The sequence below is a fragment of the Catharus ustulatus genome, chromosome 10 (genome assembly GCF_009819885.2).
Source record: "Catharus ustulatus isolate bCatUst1 chromosome 10, bCatUst1.pri.v2, whole genome shotgun sequence".
Lineage (NCBI taxonomy): Eukaryota > Metazoa > Chordata > Aves > Passeriformes > Turdidae > Catharus > Catharus ustulatus.
This window is the reverse complement of record NC_046230.1, coordinates 16,184,862-16,205,568: the sequence shown is the minus strand read 5'-3', so window position 1 is coordinate 16,205,568 and position 20,707 is coordinate 16,184,862. Positions and strand designations below refer to the sequence as shown.

Genomic DNA, 20,707 nt, shown 5'->3' with positions numbered 1-20,707 from the left:
ATGCAGGGTGGGACTGATGGGCTGCTTCAGGGTATCAGCCTGTCTCTGCTCTGGTTTGAAGAGGAAAATAGCAATGATTTTTGCAGGTACCAACGATAACCTGATCAGTAATTCTGACCTGCTGGTGTGAGAAAAACAAATTTGAATAAGAAGTCCTATACATTAGGAACAACATATTTAAAGTTAAGCATGCACCAGCTAAACATGTTTTGAAGTGTTTTGTAGGATTGTTTTCATAAACCAGAAAAATAATAGGATTGCAGCTGTTACTTCCTCAGCCTAAATTGCTAATGTAGGTGTGCCTCTCTTTGTGTGTTCTCTCAGAGCTGAACCATGTCCCACCCGTCCTGGCTGCCCCCCAAGAGCACCAACGAGCCTGTTGGTCACGTTACTGCAAGGATGGAGACCACACACACCTTTGGGACTCCCAGCATCTCCGTGTCCACCCAGCAGACCCCAAAGAAGTTTGCGCCTGTGGTCGCCCCCAAACCAAAGTACAACCCATACAAGCAACCAGGAGGTGATGGTGAGTATTTATTTTTCAGGAAGGAACTAGCTCAGAGGAACTAACTGCTAACACAGGCTGTTCTTGATTTGCTCTTCATTGGTGAGTTTGTGGGAGCCTCCCTTTCTCAGATCATTCAAATCAAGAAGAAAGTGAAGGTATCTCTTCCCCTTGCTCTGGCTAGCTACCCTCCTGAGAGGTGCAGGGCTGGGAGAGGACACAAGGACAGATCTGTCTCAGTTTTAATTGAAAGCACATGGCCCATGTCCAGGACTTGTACTTCTCAAGGAGTCTTGCTTGTTTGGTCCCTGCTGGCATGTGATGATTCAAGGAGCTTGGGCTCAAACAACCCTTTACAGTATTGGTTCTTTCACCCCAGAACAGTGGGAATGCTTTACAAAGAAGGGATTGGTCTGTGGGAATATGAGTATAACTGGGGGTGGTAGGGCATAAATTTGGCCAGTGGGTCTAGAAGTGTTTTCTCTCCAGTCTCCTGGCTAGATTGTTTTACTTTTGTTCTTTCCCTCTGCTATTCCCTCTTGAATATGGAATATTGGGAAGGTATTTAGATGACCATTGCAATGGCCTCTGGAACACTTATGTCAGCAAAACAAATGCCTGCCAGTGACCGTGTGTCAGCCTTCCTCTACTTCTTGCTGTGAAAGTCCTCCTCTCTTGATGTAGTTGGGCAACAAGTGTGGGATTTGGGTTCCTGACTTGTGGACACATGGAGAGAGAGAATTCCCAGGAGCAGGAGTGCATGGCTGGGAGCACCTCTGGAACTTGCAACTGGAAACCTGCATGTTGGAGCACCTGGGATGCCCCTGGCTGACAGTGGAGAGTTTGTGATGGAATTACAGTAGAAACAAGTGAAGGCCAAGGATTTTAGGGGAGAGTTGTAGCTGCTTTGGCAGAGCATGACATTTCTATTCCTGGTGATTTACTGTGGGAGGAAATGGGGAGAAGTTCTTCCCCTCCTCCTCTCCAACCTTTCTCCAAAGAAAACTCAGTTGTATTCAAGAAAATTGTCAAACCAGTTTTTGTGTTTGATTTTGGATGTTCTATATTGTTCCTTCACCACTTTTTCCTCTTTTATGTTGAGTACAATAAGATAAATATCACCTGTATATTTTTTCCTCTTTCCGCTCTATCTTTTGAAAGTCTATGCATTTTCAGGAAGACTATAGAGTAATGGAAAAGAGAAAGGAAAACAAAGCAGCATATTAAGTCTTACACTTGAGTGATTTTCTAAAGTTAAGGACATTTTATAGGAAAGTTGGAAAAGCCTGATGAGTGTTTTGGGTGTTTTTCATCTGCCGCTCTAACTTCGGAGAATTCAGAACGAAAAAAGAAAATGTGTTGGAGGGGGAAAAGCGAAGTCATATGCACCTGTTCTGCTGCCTTCAGTAACAAAACTTAGTGAGAAATAGAAAGAGAAAGACATTTGGAATTTAAAAAGTAAAAATTAGTCCCTGAAAATGCAAAGAAAATGTCACCTTCAAGTCAAGTTGAAATTTTTATTTTTCTAATTCTCTTACAATTAAAAATAATAATGGAAAATGTCCCTTTTTTCCTTAGGAAATCTGTTCTTGATCAGTCAGTATTTCTTTGTGTAAAAAAGGTCAGTATATCCTAATTGTCAGTGTTTTAGTGATTGTAGGTCTGATTGTATGTGACTCAGGAACATTATCACACTCTAAAAAGGTTCTGTGTTTCTTGCCATTTGGGGAAGAAGGTTTTCCCAAAGAGCAGAGCAGGCACTGCAGGCTGAGAAGGGGAGACAAGACCCTCAAATCTTTCTTGTGCAACCCAGAGTAGCTGGTCCTGCCGGCAGTCAGGCACTGCTGGGTCTGCTGGAAACCAGGAGACAGTCGAGCGCTCCCAGGGGACTCTGTCGGTGCCAGTTCCTTGCCTTGTCTGATGCTGGGCTTTTACACATCCCATCATTATCTGACATGCCTGGAAGAGCTAAGGGTTGGCCAAGACCTGGTCAGAGGTAGGCTTAGTGATGTGACAACATGCCTGCAGCTTTAGCTAATCCACTTCCAGGAGGTGACACGCTGCTGGTGGCTGTCAGCAGCCCGTGCAAAGCCATTACCCAGCCATATATAACCCTGAGAACAGGAGGCTCCTGGGATCTGGCAGGCAAGGGCTGGGGGGGAAGTGAGAAATAGTTAGCCCAATGTGCTTCCTTCACTTTCCATGGCTCCCTTCTCTCTTTCAGGCTCCCTAATAGTTTTTTCAATGAGCTCTCTGATTTCTGCAGCAGTCATTCAGATGGCTCCAGACCCCACTGGTCCCCTGCTTACAGGGGCACTGCCATTCTGCCTCAATTTGTCCTCTGTTGGATGCAGATTTTTCCCACCTAGTTAGCTGTGAGACTGTAGGTAGAGGAGAGGCAGAATCCCCTTGAACTCTGGTGTGGTTTTATCCCTCCTACCCTGCCAAATCTGCTTGTCTGGAGGCATATGGGCTTCCCATTCATCCTTCTACTGGAGATGGGTGGGAGCAACAGCACTGCTTGGGGAAGGGCTGTCCTGGGGCTGTTATGGGTCAGGGAGTGGCTGTGCTCATCACAACCTTGGCTACCCCAGCAGTGTCACTGGAATTTGCTCCCTGCAGCCTTTGTAGTGTCTGGAATCTCTCTGGGAGACTGGCAAATTCTGTTCCTGGTAATTTCTTCAGCTCATGACTTTTATAATTTAGGAATGTGTCTGGCCTTATTATTATTTTGTAGGTGTGTTGCTTGTATGTAGAGGGTCTGTCCAGCTAATTATGTTAATTGTTTTATTTCTTGATCATATTGAAAGCAGAGGAGAAAGATACTGGGGCGACAGATTGTGGAACAGGTGCTGTGTGTACCCCCTCTCCTTCCTATCTCCTACCAAAGCATTTCTTTAGTCTCACCTTGACTTCAATTTTATTTTTTATTTCCTGACACCTGCACAAAACTCAGCCAGAAGGTGCTGATTAGAGGCTGCTTAATGGAACTTTAACACAAGTTAGAAATGGTTGCATGACTGAAAAAAAGTGAAATGGCAACAGCCAACAGTTTAAAAACCAGGAACGTTTTACTGTGATTTGAAGCACTCGAGGCATGTGTTTAGACCACTGAAGTAGCAATTTTCCTGGTGCTGCCAGCCCCCCTCCTTACTGAGTTGTTGCAGCTTGTTTCAGACCAGATTTATCCACTCATCAAAGCAGAGACCGTGTCTTGCTCTTGCAGGGATCTGCTTGGGGGCCCCTGGGTATGACTGCAGCAGTGGTAGAAGTAACGATCATGATTGTAATCATCATCAATAAGACTCGAGCCCTGCTTAGCATTCTGCACAGTCTCTGCCATGCAGGCAGCCCAAGAGGCAGGCACAGCCTGTTTGTACAGGTCCTGCAAACACCTGCTGTGCTCTGGGCAGGGTGTCTGGGGGATTTAGTGCTGCCTTTCCACACTGGGCAGTTTGCAGGGCATTAACCTTGCCTGATCTGGGAGGTGTGAGCACACAGTTCCTGGGAAGAGCTGGTGATCCTCATCTTACAGAGCTCTGTGTGGTCCTTGGATGGAGTAAGATATGTTTGAAGTCTGAGAGCATCTTCTCTTCATGTTGGGAGAAGATGATTCCTGAGATGGATGAGGCATCAACCAGCCATGGGTCCTGACAGTGTACTTCTTATATATTTGACTTCTTTCTCCATGTTCATGTGTTTGGTGTTGCCTGCCCCCTCCCTCTTTTCCTCAGCAGACCCTGTCCAGCAGTGTGCACAATGGGTTTTGTCCTACACAAAAAATCTCTAAAAGAAACTAAGATTTTTTTTTTTTTTCTGAGGAGTTGATATTAATTTTGTTTCATTTAAAAGCACTGGATGCCCCATCATTTAAAGTGCTCAGGGTCAGGTTGCACAGGGCTTTGAGCAACCTGATTTAATGAAAGATATCCCAGCTGATGGCAGGGGCTTTGGATTGTATTATTTTTCAAAGTCTTTCCAATCCAAACATTTCTGCAGTTGCCCTTCCTCCTTTCCCTGCCACTTACTTCTCTCTTGCTTTCCAGCTTTTAGACTTAAATTGGTATTTCAGTGTCTTCAACAGAGCTGGAGCCTTAGGGAAACACTGCCACACAGCTGTTCCCATCTATGCTGGGCTCAGGACGATAGAAAGGATTTATAGCTTGCAGATGAAGCAAATTCCATCTTTGCCTTAGTTCCAGAAATTGGGGGCTTGCCCTGAGGGACAGACTAAGGAGGCATCTGGTGAGGGGTGAGGTTGGTGATAGCTGATCTGCTGGCTTTGTGCCTGCTACTGTGGTGCTGCTGGGGTGGCACTGGGGATTGTCAGGCTAGAACTGGGGGCTTTAGAAATGTCTGAAAATCTGTTGTCAGTCAGAGGTGCTCGGAAGAGGTTGAGTCAGGGCCACTGGATGGCTTGGAAGAGATGTGTGACAAACTTTGCAGTGTGAAGTGCCTTTTGGTTTGGATCCTTTTTGTTTGAATCTTGGTAACCATAGAAGTTCTTTTCCCCCTTGCTTCCAAATAAAGCTCTGCAAGTCCAGCAGAAACAAGACAATGCTGAAACAGGTAGAGCACAGTGGTGAGCTGGGGAGGCTCAGCTGGATTGCAGGGCTGGGCTTTCCAGTCCAGCATTTGTGAGCACTAGTGCAGCTCACCTGGGATTGAATACACCTCCTCTGCCACTGTGTGCAGTCACTTGAAGGATGATTTCATGGTGGTAGGGAAGGAAAGGAGTCCATCCTTGCCTACCAGGAAGTCCCAGATCATTGAATGGCTCCCAAAGGGTCTATGAACAGGACCATGTGTTTTTCTCAAGTTGCCTAAGACAGACTGAGATGCTGCCATGCCAGTCCTGGTAAGAAAAGGATGTGCAGGCAACATCCCTCACAGGGCAGTCACTCTGTTTGTGGGGCTGCCCAGTGCTTGGAGGTGCTTCTCTGTCACACTCTGGGGCTCTCAGGACATGCTTTACAAAATTGGCCACTTTAGTTTATGCTGTTGGGTACTTCTAAATTCAGTATTAGTGCTGATGTCTTTCCTTGTAATGGCTATCCTTGCTGAATATAGTATCTGCAGAAACACTTAATATGGATTTAATAATGGAAACTAAATGAAGGGATGAGACTCAAAGCAATCTCCTCCTTTCTCCTTCCTTTTCTTGGCCACCTTTCAGATATGGTGAACAGCAGGTCTCATATTAAGGCCTTTGAGGTTTTAATTACTTTTTAAAAAAACCCATCTCCTTCCATTTACCTTGGTTGGAGGGGTGCAAGTGACTCATGGCAAGACAAGGCAAATCAGCAGGACCAGCTCCAGGGCAAGGCTATGCCCTTGTGTGTTCTTGAACCCAGCTGATCCAGGTTTCTCAGAGCTTGACTCTCTGTGCCCTCCTCTTCTTCGTGGGTGTGGAGGCTTTTGAGCACTGGCGAGTTATGTTCTGCTATGGGGACTGGGAGCATGAACTATCAGGCTGTTTGTTGTTTTGCTGTTGTATTTTTTGGGTTTTTTTCCAGGCAGATATACCTAGTGGGTTTTGTTTACAGCAGCTGCTATCAGTAGTTCTGTCTTAATTTTTGAAGCTTGGGTATGGATTTATTTGACTAGACACCCTGTGTTATAGCTGTTCTATGCTGTGCAGTCTTTGACAGTTCATAGAAGCCAACAAGGTCCAGAGTCTATTCATTATTTGTATTGAGAGCCCTGAAAGAATAAATTCAGAACGACCTGAAAGGTTCTCTGGGTTTTTTTTTTTTTTTTTTTTTTTTGGTTTTTCTTTGTGGGTTGTCTGTGCTGGTTCTGTTCCATAGCAGGAGGAATTCTCACTAGTGGAAGGGCTGTGTTGGCCGAGAGGCAGAGGGGTGTTGTACCTGCTCCTTGGAGTATCTCAGGAGCTTCTGCAGTGCTGTGCTGGTTGTTGGAGGAAGGCTGGGTTGCAGGCACAGTGAGCTGTCTCCTCCATGCTCCTGTGGTGGTTTTGTGTGTGCATTGTTCAACACTAACACGAGATTATCCAGAACTGGAGAGCCAGCAGGAGCTGGCTGCCTTGCACATGTTAGGAGTTATGCCTGTGGACCATTGCTGCTGCCCAGATGAGGTAGGGGAACACGTTACTCTGAATTGAGTCCTGGGAGTACCAGAGTATTTTCAGTGGGATCTGCTGGTCCCTCTCTTGCTCCTCATCTCTGCCACTAGCTGAAACAAAATCATTGATGGTTTATGGGGGAGGCAATGTCTCAGTGGTGGAACAGAAAGTTAGGCTGAGAAGTGCTTTAATACTTTTCAGGTCCCACCAATTGCAATGGATGCTGTGGCTCCATCTCTCACAGGGCTGAGCTCATGGAGTTGAAAAACTCTGTGAATAAAGAGGTGACCTTACTGTTGCAAATCATCCTGACTGGGCCTGACCACAGCCCCCATGTTAGTGCTTGTTTCTTAGAAAAAGCTGTTTTAAAAGTGCACATTATAAACTTTTAAAGTCTTTCTTAATCCTTCCCCCGTTTTTCTATGTTTCTTGTGCTGAATGAGATGCAGCAGATGAAGCAGTACTTCATTCATTAGTGTCAGAACTGCATCATCCACAGGCTCTTACAAAATGCAGCTGGTGAAAATGATCTTGAAGCTCCAGGCCTCTTTGTGGTGGGCTTACTACCGTCACACAAGAGCATTTAAAGCACCGAGAAAGCCCCTGAACACTGCAGAACAGGTGGGAACTTGTGAAGGAGTAGCTGTGCCCCAGTTTGGAGCACCCTTTTGGAAGTGTCCATTGATTTCTCTCCAAGGACATCCTCTCTCCTGTTGGTTAAGAACTGAGTGAAACCAGTTGGAAATGAGTGGTGGTTCTCATTTGTACAAAACTGGATTTTAACTGCCCCAAGCAAGCTGGGCCATGTTGAAGAGCCATGAGACCAAGCTGGTTGCTCCACTCAGCAACTTCTCAGTTACAGGGATAGGAATTTTTGCCCAGTTGTCTGCACAGTGACCAGTGTCAGGACCTGTGATCCTCACCAGTGTGAATAAACTGGCTCTGTGTGGGGCCTTCTGTCTTGTTAGCAGTCATCCCAAAAGTTATTTTGTTGGATAACAGTGTCTGCATCTGCTTCTTTTTTTTTTTTTTTTTTTTTTTTGCCAGAGACAAGTCCAAAGAACTGTGTCTTGGCTTTGCTCTCAGGCTGAGCATTTTCTTTTTTGAAAACCACCTCAGGAAAAGGCCCTGGGAAAAGTGCAGTGTAAAACAAGTGCATAAAAACTGTTATTGAACCAGTATACTTATCTGTAGTTCACAAAATGTCAAGTCAAGCCACCAGGTTTTATTAAGTATTCTGACTGTGTTTTGTTAGAATTACAAATATTAAATTTTCACAGGCTCTGGAACACATTGCCTCTTATTTGGGAACTACTTGAAGTAGTGCCTAGCCTTGGGTTTCATTCTGGTGAGTGAGCTTGTATTTTCTCAGTTATTTGGTATCATAAAGCAAACATTGCATTTCTCAGCAGGTAGATTCTTAATTTTTTTCTGCCCTGACTATTTTTTCTCATTTTCTTTTCTCCTGTCTGTCTGTTCTTCCAAGATACTATATTTAATTTTTCCACTTCATTATTTCAAACATCAAATAGTGATTCATCTTAGCAGTGGCCTGTTCTGTGAACCACAATAGTTTGGGTAGAATAAAGAAAAAGAGCAAAAAAGGGAAGGGAAAAAGAGAAAGAGAAGACATTTCTGACACGCTGAAATGGAAGGGAACCATCATTTAATAACTTGAATTGCAAACATCTGTCATCAACCATATCAAACCTTCTGTTAAAAAGATAATGTTTGTCCTGTATGTAGTTTTACAGGACTGTGTTGCCCAGTCAAAGCAAGAGAGCAGTGCTAATGCAGAAATAGCTTGAATTCAAGCAGGCAGCACTTGCCCCTTTTATTTTGATCTGAAATGTTAACGTCCTCCAGATGCTGGTCTGTTAAGTAATAACAATTGTTATAAGACAGTTAACAGTCGAATAATATTTTTTCATTTTTTTGCCCTTCACACAATGCTGCTTTTCTACTCACTGAAAACTATTATAGTAAAGGATTATATGTATGCTTTTCCTTTTCTCTGCCTAAAGCTTTTTTTTTGTTTTGCCAGGCTGAGTCCTGCTAAATCAGAGCAACCAGTAAATGTCTATTGGGTTATATTACAGGTTGGGGTAATAAAAGGTTGGAAGAACGAATGAGCAACTCTTGAAGCCACAGAAGCTGTACTTGTGGCCAAAGAGCAGGCATTTGTAGCAGTGAATCCTACACAATTACAACTTGGACTAAATATACAAGGCCTGAAATGTTTGTTGCTAAGCAAAGCATGTTTGGATGGACTTGGCACAGGAATTGAGGGTCCGTGAGCAGGACTGAGAATCCTGTGGCTCTGCTTGGCCCAGGGAGGGCGATTTTGCAGGAGAGGAGTAGGAATCTGCTGTAGTTCCTATTAAGAAGTGAGTTAGTTTCCCACTCTCTGAAAATTCCCCTTCTGTCTTTTTTAACCAGCACACACACTGCAAAGTCACAGCCCTGGAAGAAAGTGCAGGCGTGCTCCAGGGGCTCAATTGGGGATTTTCCCAAACTATTTGAGGAGCTGAAATGCTCACATGTCTCATCCAGTTCTTAATTCCTGTGATGACAATGACTAAGGAAAGATTTTGGTTTTGTCTAGACATGACCCAAATCATAAAGCCAAGCCTGGTGTTAAGGGCTGGTGAGTAGAAATTGCACTGTCATGACAGCTGGCATTTGTTGTGTCAAGCATTGAATTTATGGGAAATGACATGGGGATGAGGAAGGAACCTGTGCTCTGGGTCATCTCTGTTACAACACCCACTCAAGAAGTTTTATCAACTGGTGTTTCTGAATACTCTGCACTACCTGTGGTGTGAGGGTCTGCCCAGGGGTCCTACTACAGGAGTTGTCTTGAGTGAGCTGGTGGGAGGGGAGGAGGCTCTCAAGAGTATGAAAATGGTACCAAAACAGTGTGGGTCTTTCAAAAGTAGATTTAGTAGAAGAAAGTTTAGAAGTTTGAAATGTATGCTGTAAAAAGTGTATGTGATGAGGGTTGAATTCTTACTAAGTGGAGACTAATAGTCTCTGAGGTTGGTGGCCCCATCCTTAGAAAACCAGTTCTTTGGTAGTAACATCAACAAAATCAAATTTCCTCAACTTTGTGCCCCATGTACCCCTCAGTACAAGCTCCCAATTTGTGCTCCAAATTTCCTATCTCCTCCACTGGCTCGATCCCCTATTGTTTTTTGCAGAGGACACAGTGCCAGGCTGTGGCTGCTTCTGCATGAGCCGGGAGCCTCTTGGGCTTCCCAGTGGCTTCCTTGGGACCACTGGACACCTACAGCTGGATCTAGTTTCAGCTGCTTTCCTTATCCAGAGCAATCCATCTCAGCTCTTTGCAGGACCAGCTCACCTCTTAGCCCCTCCAGTGTCACGATCAGCTTTACAGATCAGATGTTTCAAGGGAATGTTCTGACCCAAACTGCGCTGTGAATTTGCAAAGTTTATTTTTCAGCATGGTGAAAAGGAGTAATCATTGTTCTTAGGCCACTTCTTGGGAAGGGTAAGAAAAGGAAGGTTGCTCAGTGAGGATCCATTAACACCGTTCTGGCTGTCAGACAGTGAAGCACAGGAGGTAAAAGTCCATTCTTCTCCCTTCCCAGTCCTGCGATTTAAAATGTTTGAACGTGCACTTCAGAAGCTGGGGAAGTAAAAGCCCCCAGTTGTGCCTGGAGACTCTCCAAAGGCCATGGCGAGCGAAGGGGCTGCGGAGTGTTAATACAGTCCATCATTTTGTAACGAGCCCCATGTTCTTGTACGAGCCGTGTCAGGCTGTTGTCTGCACGCTGTCTTTGCTGATCACAGTAATCGGGTCATAAGAGAGGGAGAAGTAATAGCGCGTCTCTTAGCAACCAGCCCCAGGAGAAAGAGAAAATTACTCAAACAGACTATCCAGCCAGGGAAGTAGAAAGATGAAATTTTCTGAAAGTCTGTTGGAAAGTGCTCAGGGACATAATTCTTTTATGTGTGAGATCCTTACAGGCTGGATCCAATGGTATCAGACTTTTTTCTTTTTTTTGTTCTTCTTGTCTTTCTGGTAAACTTTTATTTTTAATTGGCCTCAGAAAAAATAAAAGGGTGGGGGGAGAACCCTGTGAAACAGACACATTTTGAAAACATAAGGGACAGATTTTTGTGTTTTGGACAATGCCAAGGAGAAGGGAGGGAGGGGAGGTCAGCGTGTCTCAGGCAGGAGATGAGGGGGAGCCTCTTATCTCTGCAAAGTGCTTTGAATGCTTCCCATGTCAGTGCGAGCCAAAGCATGTTGCTGTATCTGCCAGTGCTGCAGTGGCATGTGCAAAACAAACTTGTTGGGTCTCTATTGCATTGCACAGGGTGTCACGTCTCATGAGTGTCACAGACTGTGAGCTGTGATGATTGACAGCTTGGCAGAGAGCTGGACCCGAGCTGCCCTCCCTGTGGCTGTGCCAGCAGAGCCTGGCTGAGAGGCCAGGCAGAGCAGGTACTGCTTGAGTTCCTGCCAGCAACCTTCTTCGCATTACCCTGCCTTTTTGTCCTCATCTAAGCTACTAGTTTGTGTCAGACATATAGGGAAGCATCTCTGAGACCTTCTCAAAGACCATTTGGCCAATGTTGGCCTCAACATTGAGGGAGGGCAGTGATAGGAGCAGTCTGGAAGTCATAGTAACAAACTGAAGCATTTGCAAACATATATGGGATGGGGACAAGTATGCGTGCTTGTATCTTTAAAAATATTTTTTTTCATTCCAAAAGTTGGTCTGCCCACCCTTGCTAAGCAAGAGCATAAATCTGTGTGTGTTTAGTGGAAAGAAAGGGAAATATTCTAAAATGGTTGTGAGTGCCCAGATTTAAGGTTGCATCCTTAAAACTATTGCAGGGACAAAATCTTTCTGAAAGCTTGTCTTAGTCCCTGTTTCTGAAGAGACATAAGGGCACTTTTGCATGTGTGGAGGGGAACAGGCACTGATCCAGCTACTCTTTGTGCCCTTCTTCTGCTTTTGTGTGCTCTGTGATGCCAGGGCACGTCTAGTTTGTGCAGGGGGACCAGCTCACTTCTGCAGGTGATAGTTTGACTATCAGTAACAGGTTTACTTGCAGATTCATGTGGTTTAGTGAAGGGTGCAGTCATTCCCCCTATTGGGATCCTGGACAGTTGGTAAAAGGTTCTGGCTGATCTGGACTGCTGTGGTTGAGCTGTTTTTGGTACCTGAGTTCATTCAAATTTTGCTAAAGTTTTGGGAGATAAGGTTGATGTCAATGTCTTATCCTGGAAATAATCTGTAGAAGATAGGAGAAAAACTCCAACCTTGTAGCTGTACAGAATGAATATCTTCAGAGCATCATCTACTACTGTCAAAGAAAAGTGAAATAAGGAACACTGTTAATTGTGACTTCTTTCAAGAAAATCATAGAGGCTGCTGCTTTGCTGTCTTGTCATAAAGAAGAAAGACTTTTTTCCTTAAAAGTTTAGTAATTGAAGACTTTCCCTGCTATTTTTGTGAGTACCAGTAAGTGATGTTTCCTGGAAATTTTCCCCCAACTCTATAAATATCACTCCAGGGCTTACAGAAATGACTCAGTTTGGGAAGTCAACACCATGCACTTCCTCAGCACAGCCTGGCAGCTCCCCAACCAGAGTGCACAACTTCTGCAAAACTGCTAATTGGTTGTTAATCTGCAGTACAATTGGGCTGCTTCTTGAAAACTGAATTCCTGTTGCTCATTCTGACCTTCCTGTCATGTTGGAGATGATGGCACAGGGTGCAGACGGAGTCTGGAAAGTTGTAATTGGTATTTTGAGGTGCCACCTTTCCTCTGGATAACAGCTCATCCAATGACCCCAACTGACAGAGAGATGAAATGCTCCTAATTGCCACATCTCACTGTCCTGGGACCATGATTATCTCACAGACCTTGCTTTTGTAATTGGGTCCTTTCTTCCTTCCCGTTATGCTTTTGACATCACTTTTGTACCAGCTGGGCACAAATAGAGCCATTTGTAATTCTTTGTGTGGTGCCCAAGGAGAAATAGAACCTGGCGTACTGAATTAATTCTGCAGGCATATGGGGAAAATTACACTGGGAGCTCAGGCTTGATACAGCTGTCTTACGTAAAAATCAATTTATAAAGACAAGAGGCAGTGCATGAGGGAAGTGTGAGTTGGGTAAAATCACAGCTGGTCTGCATCTCCTCTGGTATCAGCATGGGTAGAATGCCATGCAGTCCTTCCAAATAGTGCATGAAGCATTGCAGTATCTTCCTCATCTTCTGCTTAGTCCATTCAATGCCTTAGATTTGAATTAAATTCACAGTTGATCTCTTCTTGTTAACTCATCCCTGCCCACAGTGATCCCGCTGAGTCTGACACTCTAACCCTTTTCTACAGCCAAAAAATCAGTTGGGTTTGTAACAGGAGAATACTTGACCGACTTCTCTTGGTACACCAGGCACTCAGCCTGTGTGTGTGTAAAAATGGGACACAGGCCCTCAAGAGGGAGAGATGACCTTGTGGCAGCAGGAGGGAGTTGGGCTGGTGGATCTCTGGCTGTCACATCTCTAGGTTTTGTTCAATTGTTTACATCCCTTATTAGGGTCAAGTGTCTTTCACATTTAGCTGCAGGAACGATTGGTTTGGCTGAACCTGAAAACTCATGATATTTGAAACATTTCTCCATGCCAGTAGATCATACTTATTAGATAGACAGAAAATACTTTAAATTTAGCAGCTAATCCAACACAAGGGATGAGATACGTGACCGCAGCTGAGATATTTCCTGCAAACAGAGCTGAACTTTTTAAACAAGAAGTCTCCCAGTCACCATGATTCCATTCTGAGTATATGGTGTTTTCCTGAGATATCATGGAGACAAGCTGATGGAGGGTCCATTTGCTTTTTTATGCTTTCTCATGTGGGAAGACCATTATAATATTCCTGTTTCTGGTGCACATTTAGCACTGCCTCTTTGCATCCAAAAGTGCTCTGGCTAATCATCCCTTTTGCCTCACTGAGAATGTGTTTTGTAACTGCAGTAGGGAAACAAATAAAAGAGAAATAAAGTAGCAGGGTAACTATTTTGGGAGATGAGCTTTCACTTGGTATGTTGATTTTCCAAAGAGATAGGGCACATCCAGTACCTCGTGTAAGTTGACCATCCAGCACGGCATGGGACTGTGGAGCAGGAATATTCCATTTTAAGACTCTGTTGGGCAAGACATGGGCTCATGTTTGATGGATGTTGCCAACTATTTGAAGTGTTGTGAATTCGACCTGTGAAACTGGAGGCGGAGGTGACACAAGTAGGAGAATCTGGACCTAAATGTCAGGGCCTAAAGGTCACTTTTCATCAGAGCAAAGTGCAGTTGTCACCACAAATGTGGGGCTGCAGGAAGGGCATTGTGAGGCTCCCCGTCTATTTGATCTTCTGCTTCTTGACCAAATATTCTTAGTTTACACTAAGTCCAGAAGTTTTTTTTCTGGAAAACCTGTCTAGCAAATGTGGTTCTGATCTCAGGACTGAAACTCCCCGCCCCCCCTCTCTTTTTTTTTTTTTTTTTTTTTTGTCCTTTTTTGGGCTTTTTTTCCTCCTGTGGTCCAAGAGCTGTGAGGAAGTTCTGGGCATTTGACAGGGACTGAGATGAACCTGAAATCAGAGCTTTCTCTTGTAGCAGTTCTGGCTCTGTCATGCCCAGAGTAATGAAAGCTCTTTATGAGAGGAGCTGGAAAACTCATGAGGCATGAGAAGGAGCAGGAAGATGCATCTTATTTCTCTAAGCATTTAATTGCAAAATCTTTTCACTACTTATTAAAATGATTAGTCAAGACTATTGGAAGGCAGTGAATGTCTATTTGTGGGAACTAGGGAAGGTTTGATCGTTTCAGATTTCTTACCTCCTTGTTTTCCTTCTCTATTGCAAATGGTAAATGATTAAAATCAGGGTGTGTTTTAAAAAGATGATTTCTAAAGAGAACTTAGAGGATTCTGTCCTTGTTTGTTAATTATTTCATATGGAATAATCACCATTTGCAAATAGCCAAGAAACAAAAAGCATTTGTTTGCTGCTCCCAATTCTTTAGCGTGCTGTTTGGGAATGGAATCTTAGTTTTGTCTGGTTGTCCCTCATTCAGTGGTACTGCAGGGCACATTTCCCTCTGACACTTGCACAGCCCAGTTGCTGCTTGCTTAGGTCAGTGATGGCTCCTCTGAGAGGATTTGTACAGAGGAAGACCTGAAGCCAGATACTTCTTGTCAGGGGTGGCCCACTAGAGCTGAGAAAAGGCACAGCCTGCAAGGAAGTAAAGCACTTTTAGCTTCAGCCAGTAGATCCAGTTATTACTGGGAATAATCTGCACCAGGACACAAATGTGTTTACTGTGAAAATGTCAGTTTTACATCGCCATATCGTTGTACTTTTAAAACACTTGTTGGAAAACAGGAGAATGGAGTTTTCGGTCTTTGATTAAATATTTTCCTGTTAAGGTTTAGAAGCTGTGTTCCAGGGGCTTATTCACATCCTGTACTTCAGCTGTGGACTGATGTTCATGGGCACGGGGTTTGTTTCACGGTTGGATGGCATGTGAAGATCAGGGACTGCTGGAGTCTTGGTGCGAGCTGTGTGTTTGTAGCTCTCACGTGAGCCAGCAAGTGGAGTAAAGCTGGAAGCACTGCATTGTCATCAGGTCACCCTTTTGACTCCAGTGAATGTCATTGATCACAGATTTTCCCTTCCTAGTCACCCACCCTGTGTGTGCTAGTAATGTTAAGAAAGCATCTTAAGCCCAAAAGGGGGGTCCTTACAGAACTGCTCAGGATCAAGATCGTGGTGCTTTCAGTGCAGGTGGGCTGGTGGAGTTGTATGGGGCAGCTGCACAAAGCCTTCCCTGGGGGCTCGGGATGTGTCTTTGAATATGGTGGAGAAAGCTGATCCATTTTTCATCATCTTGACCTGTTCTTCATCGACACTGGTACCTGCTGAAGGAAGCAGTGCCTCTCAGACTCCATTGACACGTTGTCTGTAGCCTCTTGTCTCATAAATCTCCCTGTGAAGCTCCAAGTAAACACCCCTGGGTGGAATCAGCAGGTCATTTTTGTGGCATTTCTTGTCAACTAAACAATAATTCATTAAAAATTTAATTACTCTTTTGCTCTGCAGAGGAAAAAAAGAGAGCTGGCGCCCGCCTTTCAAGTTTCTGTCTTGTTTGGCAGTTTTTTGTTTTATTTTGGAGATCTTTTTATATTTTATTTTGAAGGAAATCAAGTTGATAAACTAAAAGAAAGCCACCTTATTACAAAAAGCTTGAGTGTTTCTGAGAACATTTAAAACAAGGATGACTAGAAATGACCTTTCCATCCTGAAGCGAACTTTGAGTGTATTCTCCCTTTGGCATTTCTAATGATAGACTTTCCATCTGGTCTTTGCTTAAAAGCTAAGATGCAGCTTGGGTTTTTTCACATAAAAACTGTACGTACTCTAAAATTAATCCTCTTGATCATTTCACTTCAGGGAGAGAAGTGCAGAAACACTGGGAATATTTGCTTATTTTTAGCAACTCCAGTCCTCCTGAGAGCAGATTCCTTTTGTCCCAAATGAAGTGGATTCTGATCTGAGGGAACCCTGGATTTCCCTCTGCTTAAATTTGGGGAGATTATACCCTCTAGAGGAGGTTTTTAATGGAAATTGAAGAGATATGACAGTGGCTCTGGTGGGATCTGAATTGATAGAGAGGGATTTGTGGTTGCTTTAGCTACCCTGGGCAATACTGTCATTTCTAATTCCCTGCTCCCAGTTTCCCATAGTGATTCCCCAAAGCTGAATGTACAAGAGGGAAATCCTAGCAAAATGATTCTTCAGGGAAGAATTGGGGATCTCCTGAGAGTTACTACTGCAACCATTTAGCCTCATTTCAGCAGAATCTTTGGGGAAAGTTCATAAACCAATCCTTTAGCTTAGCAAAGCATTCCAGCAAATGCCTAATTTGATACATGCTTTGTGAAGGCTCGTGGGACATAACATTTAAGAATGCACTTGAACTTAAGAGTGTAACTGAGCCCCTGCTGCATGCAAGCACGTGCGTGCAGGAGGGGATTGTTTCTCTGGATCACATGTAAGAACATCAGACAGCAGATTTTAATTTTTTTTTCTTCTTCCCTGTAATGCTGCTTGCCACTGAGTATGTTTCCTCTCTGTCTGCATTTCTTTTTTTTTTTTTTTTTTGCTTGGTTGGTTGGGATTTTTTTGGATTTTTTTTTCTTTTCATGCTTCTATTCAGTGAAATGCTACAAAAATATATGTAGGTGGGAGATTACTGGTGAGCCATCCATTCCTCAAATGTTTTTCTGGTGGAAATAGCCAAAAGTAAGTCTGTTAGCAAAGTCACATTTCTATCAGCACTGCATATGTGGCATGCATAGAAAACAGGTTTTTGAGCATCAAGAAGGCTGCAGAACAGCAGATGTGCTTTGGGGCTTTTGGCAGGTAGATACTCTGCTGAGGGTATTGGCATTTTTGCTGCAGGTTCTTCTGGTGACCAACTTTATTAAAACAATGGGAGGGAGAAAGGATGTTACAGATTATGGAAGAGAACAATTCTGGCACACGTAGCTTCCTCTTCATAAAGCTGTTTTTCCCTTGAGGCAATATATCTTGCGTCTTATGGGAAGGAAATCTTACAATATAAAAGGAAGTCTGAACTGCTTACCAGTGAATTTAGAAGCGTAGCAGTTGGATTCCTTTCATGAAGAGATAATATGGGCCTGTTCCAGTATATTAGGGAAGCTTTTTTAAGATGCTTCTCCAAAAATAGGAGGACTCTGGGAATCACTTCTTTAAAATAATATTTGTGGGTGGCTTATGTTAATATTCCCGGAACCTTAGGGGATGTGTGCTCAGCATAACGAAGGTGTTCAGAGAGCAAAAGCAGCAGCAGTTCGGTATCTTTAGGCTGGGCTGCAGGACAGGGCAGGGCAGGAGGGCTTTGTGTTCCTGGGGATGCCTCTGACGTGGGCTGGAGTGGTCCTAGGGCTGTCCTCGCTTCACTCTCCTGCAGCAGCTCCTGAGGGGCTGTTCTGCCTCCAAGAATAGCTGGCACATGGCAGTGCTCTAATTAGGCTTGTTTTCCTGCCTCCTCTCCTGCACTGGGAATGACGTGCCTGCTGCCAGCCCTGCTGCCCAGAGGATGCCCCTCTCCCAGCTTTGCTCCATGGCTGCTGCCGCGTTACAGCTCCCACGGGGCATCACGGCAGAGAGATGGGTCCATCCAGGGTTTGCAACTGTTTAGCCTCACCCCAGTGGTCTTCTGTCTTCCCATTTTCCACAGTTAAAATAAAGTCATGGAGAGAGAGCACAGAGTTGATTTTCTGTGAGTAGCACAAAACGTGAAGTGCAGATAACTTCAGCAGGCATAGCCAAGTGAGGCTATTTTATACAGACCTTAGCAAACCAAAAACAGTAAACAAAAAGAAAAAAAAAGGAAAAAAGTGTCTAGAATCCTTCCAAAGAATTTCTGCAGAGTACATAATTGAAGGGGATTTTTTTGATAAAGGCTAAATTGTGTATGGACATGAAAAATTCATCACGGAATTTAAACCATTTCCAAACCACATAAAACATTAAACATTGCAAGCTCAAGAGTAGCTTGAATATGGCGTGCATCATCCCAAGCTTTAAGCAGTCATCTGATTTTTCTCTTGCAAATGTTAAATATATAGTAAACGAGAGCCAAAGTAGGTTTTATTTGCTTTCTCATGATGACTGTGGAGCCTGAAAGGTTTTGCTGGCTGACCTGACACACACCTTTGTTTACCTCTCTTGGCTAGATGGTTATAGCTGCAGCATTTTGAAGAATGAGGGGAGCAGATATCAATGCTGCAGTCACAGTGTCCCATTCTATGCTTGTCATCAGCTACAGCCTCGGTATTTTGTGTGTGTGTCTCAAACTAGCCTTTTAAATCCAATGGAATTAAAGATTTTAATCAATCAAGATGCTAATCAGCAAGACATGATGTGATATGTATTCCCTGATAAGGATATGGAGTCAATCTCATAGTCTTGTGAAAGCAGAGCGTCCTATTCTAAAAGATTATCAACATCCACATTTAGGTTTTGCCCAGATGCGTTACTGGATTTTAAAGCTAGGTCATGCCTGCATTTTTAAATCTAAAATTTGTCTTTTGTGTAGAAATATAAATAGTGGCCAATTTCAGAACATTTTCAGATGCAGTCTCAATTGCTTTTTGTTTTCTTGACAGGCCAGGTGCCCAGAACTACCATGTTTTCTCTTTAAATAAAATTGTTCCTCATTTGAGTGTCTTTCATCAGGGAAATCTGACTGTCATTGTTTAAATCCTCTAGGAATGAGCTCTGCTTTTGCATAAAGCAGTCACCTTGGATGACTGCGTGCAGCAAGTCATGCATTACAAAATTGCAGTGTGAGTTTTCAAAACCTGCTTCTCTTGGGTTTCATGTAAGCACCAAAGGAGGGTGTTTCTGCTCTTCTGTAGGAGAACACACAGGCCATGGCTCAAGTTCTGCCCACTATGCTGAAGAGGTCAGAGAATCATATCACAGAATTATCAAATGGTTTGGGTTGGAAGGGACCTTAAAGAGCATCTCATTCCACCTCCTCTGCCATAGGCAGGGACACCTTCCACTATCCCAGGTTGCTCAGAGCCCATCCAACACTTCCAGGGATGGGAAGTCTACAACCTCTCTGGGCAAGTTGTGCCAGTGCCTCACCACCCTCACAGCAAAGACTTTCTTCCATATATTGAATACAAGTGTAATCTCAGTTTGAAGCCATTCCCCCTTGTCCTACCCCTACATACCCTGGTGAAAAGTCCCTCCCCAGCCTTCCTGTAGGCTCCCTTCAGGGACTGCAAGGTGTTCTTACCTCTCCCTGGAGCCTTCTCTTTTCCAGCCTGAGCTAAGCCTGGGTTCATAGGAAGATATATCAGCCCTCTGCCCATCCTCTAAGAAAACTGCACCCATAAATGTCTCTGTGTGCACCCTTGCCAGGGCAGAGAATGTGCTTTCCCCTTGTTACACTGTAAAAATAACACATTGGCAAGCAGCACCACGACCTTCCCACTGCTTCACTTGGGACTGGAAAAAGGCAAAAGAGTAATTGTAGTCCACAGCTCCATGGCACTGCTTCTGTCTGTGCTGTGATTCATGAAGAAGGTAGAGACGTTGGCTAGAACATTCTCAGAGCTGATAAGCAACTCTGAATGACGTAGGCTTCATGATTCATCACAAAGCCTCAGCACACCGGGCATTTCTGGGCATTAAAATAATTTCCAAGCAATGAACCTGCCCGGTGTCTCTCTGGCTGTTTGCACTTGCTGATAATACCAGTTTGGAAGTCATTCTTCCTGCATCATCTTCTGTCTGATGGAGGGAAAGGCCTGCTCTTTCCAGCTCACTGATAGAGGTGTTCTTGTTAGGTAAGATGGACCATCACCTCTTGTGCTCTGCTGCCAAGCACTCTCTCCTTGCCCTTCGCTGCTCCAGGCTCGTGGAAGCACGAGGAGCTGTGTGTGTGACAGTGGATATCCACTGTCCATCACCACAGGCATCAGCAGCCCTCCAAGTGTGACAGGGGCTTTTGTCATCAGAGAAGATTTATCCTCTTCTCGTCCTGCCTGAGCACACACTCAAACAATATATCCATTTTAATTGTTTTCTGAGAGGTTATTAATATTGGAGTGGGGATTTAGAATGAAGATCAATCATTAATCTGAAAAGGATAGATTTGCGCTCTCCTGTAGCAGAGCTGGAAAAGAAGTTAGAACAAAAGAAATCAAGAGAGGTTCCCCACCTAGCCTAATTTAATCTTTTTTGTTTAACTAAAATTGTCCAAGAAGCAGTTCTGAGGGAAAACCAAACCTCAGACTGAAGATTTCCAAAGTCCAGCCTAGAAACTGTAGCAGTATGTTACTACAATTTATTATATTTTTTTCCACAACATTTTATTTTAAGACTAAAATCTCTAGCTTTTCAAACAAAACCACAATCTTAGCAGAGGATTTTAATTTTCTTCCGCATTATCCCTTTTAACAATATCCACAAGTATTTCAGTAATTTGTTTTCTGTTGGTTAAATAGAAAAGGTTTAATTCCGTCTGGGAGCG

At 43.9% G+C, this 20,707-nt stretch overlaps 1 protein-coding gene across 1 annotated transcript in view; it reads left to right on the top strand.

Annotated features, from left to right (window-relative positions):
* LOC117001014 (LIM domain containing preferred translocation partner in lipoma) overlaps window positions 1-20,707 on the top strand; it is a 326,262-nt gene that overhangs the window by 117,265 nt on the left and 188,290 nt on the right. Inside the window, exon 5 of the mRNA XM_033069157.1 lies at window positions 325-526. Within this exon, the coding sequence (XP_032925048.1) occupies window positions 334-526 (193 nt within the window). The 5' untranslated portion in view covers window positions 325-333. The remainder of the gene's footprint in view (window positions 1-324; window positions 527-20,707) is intronic.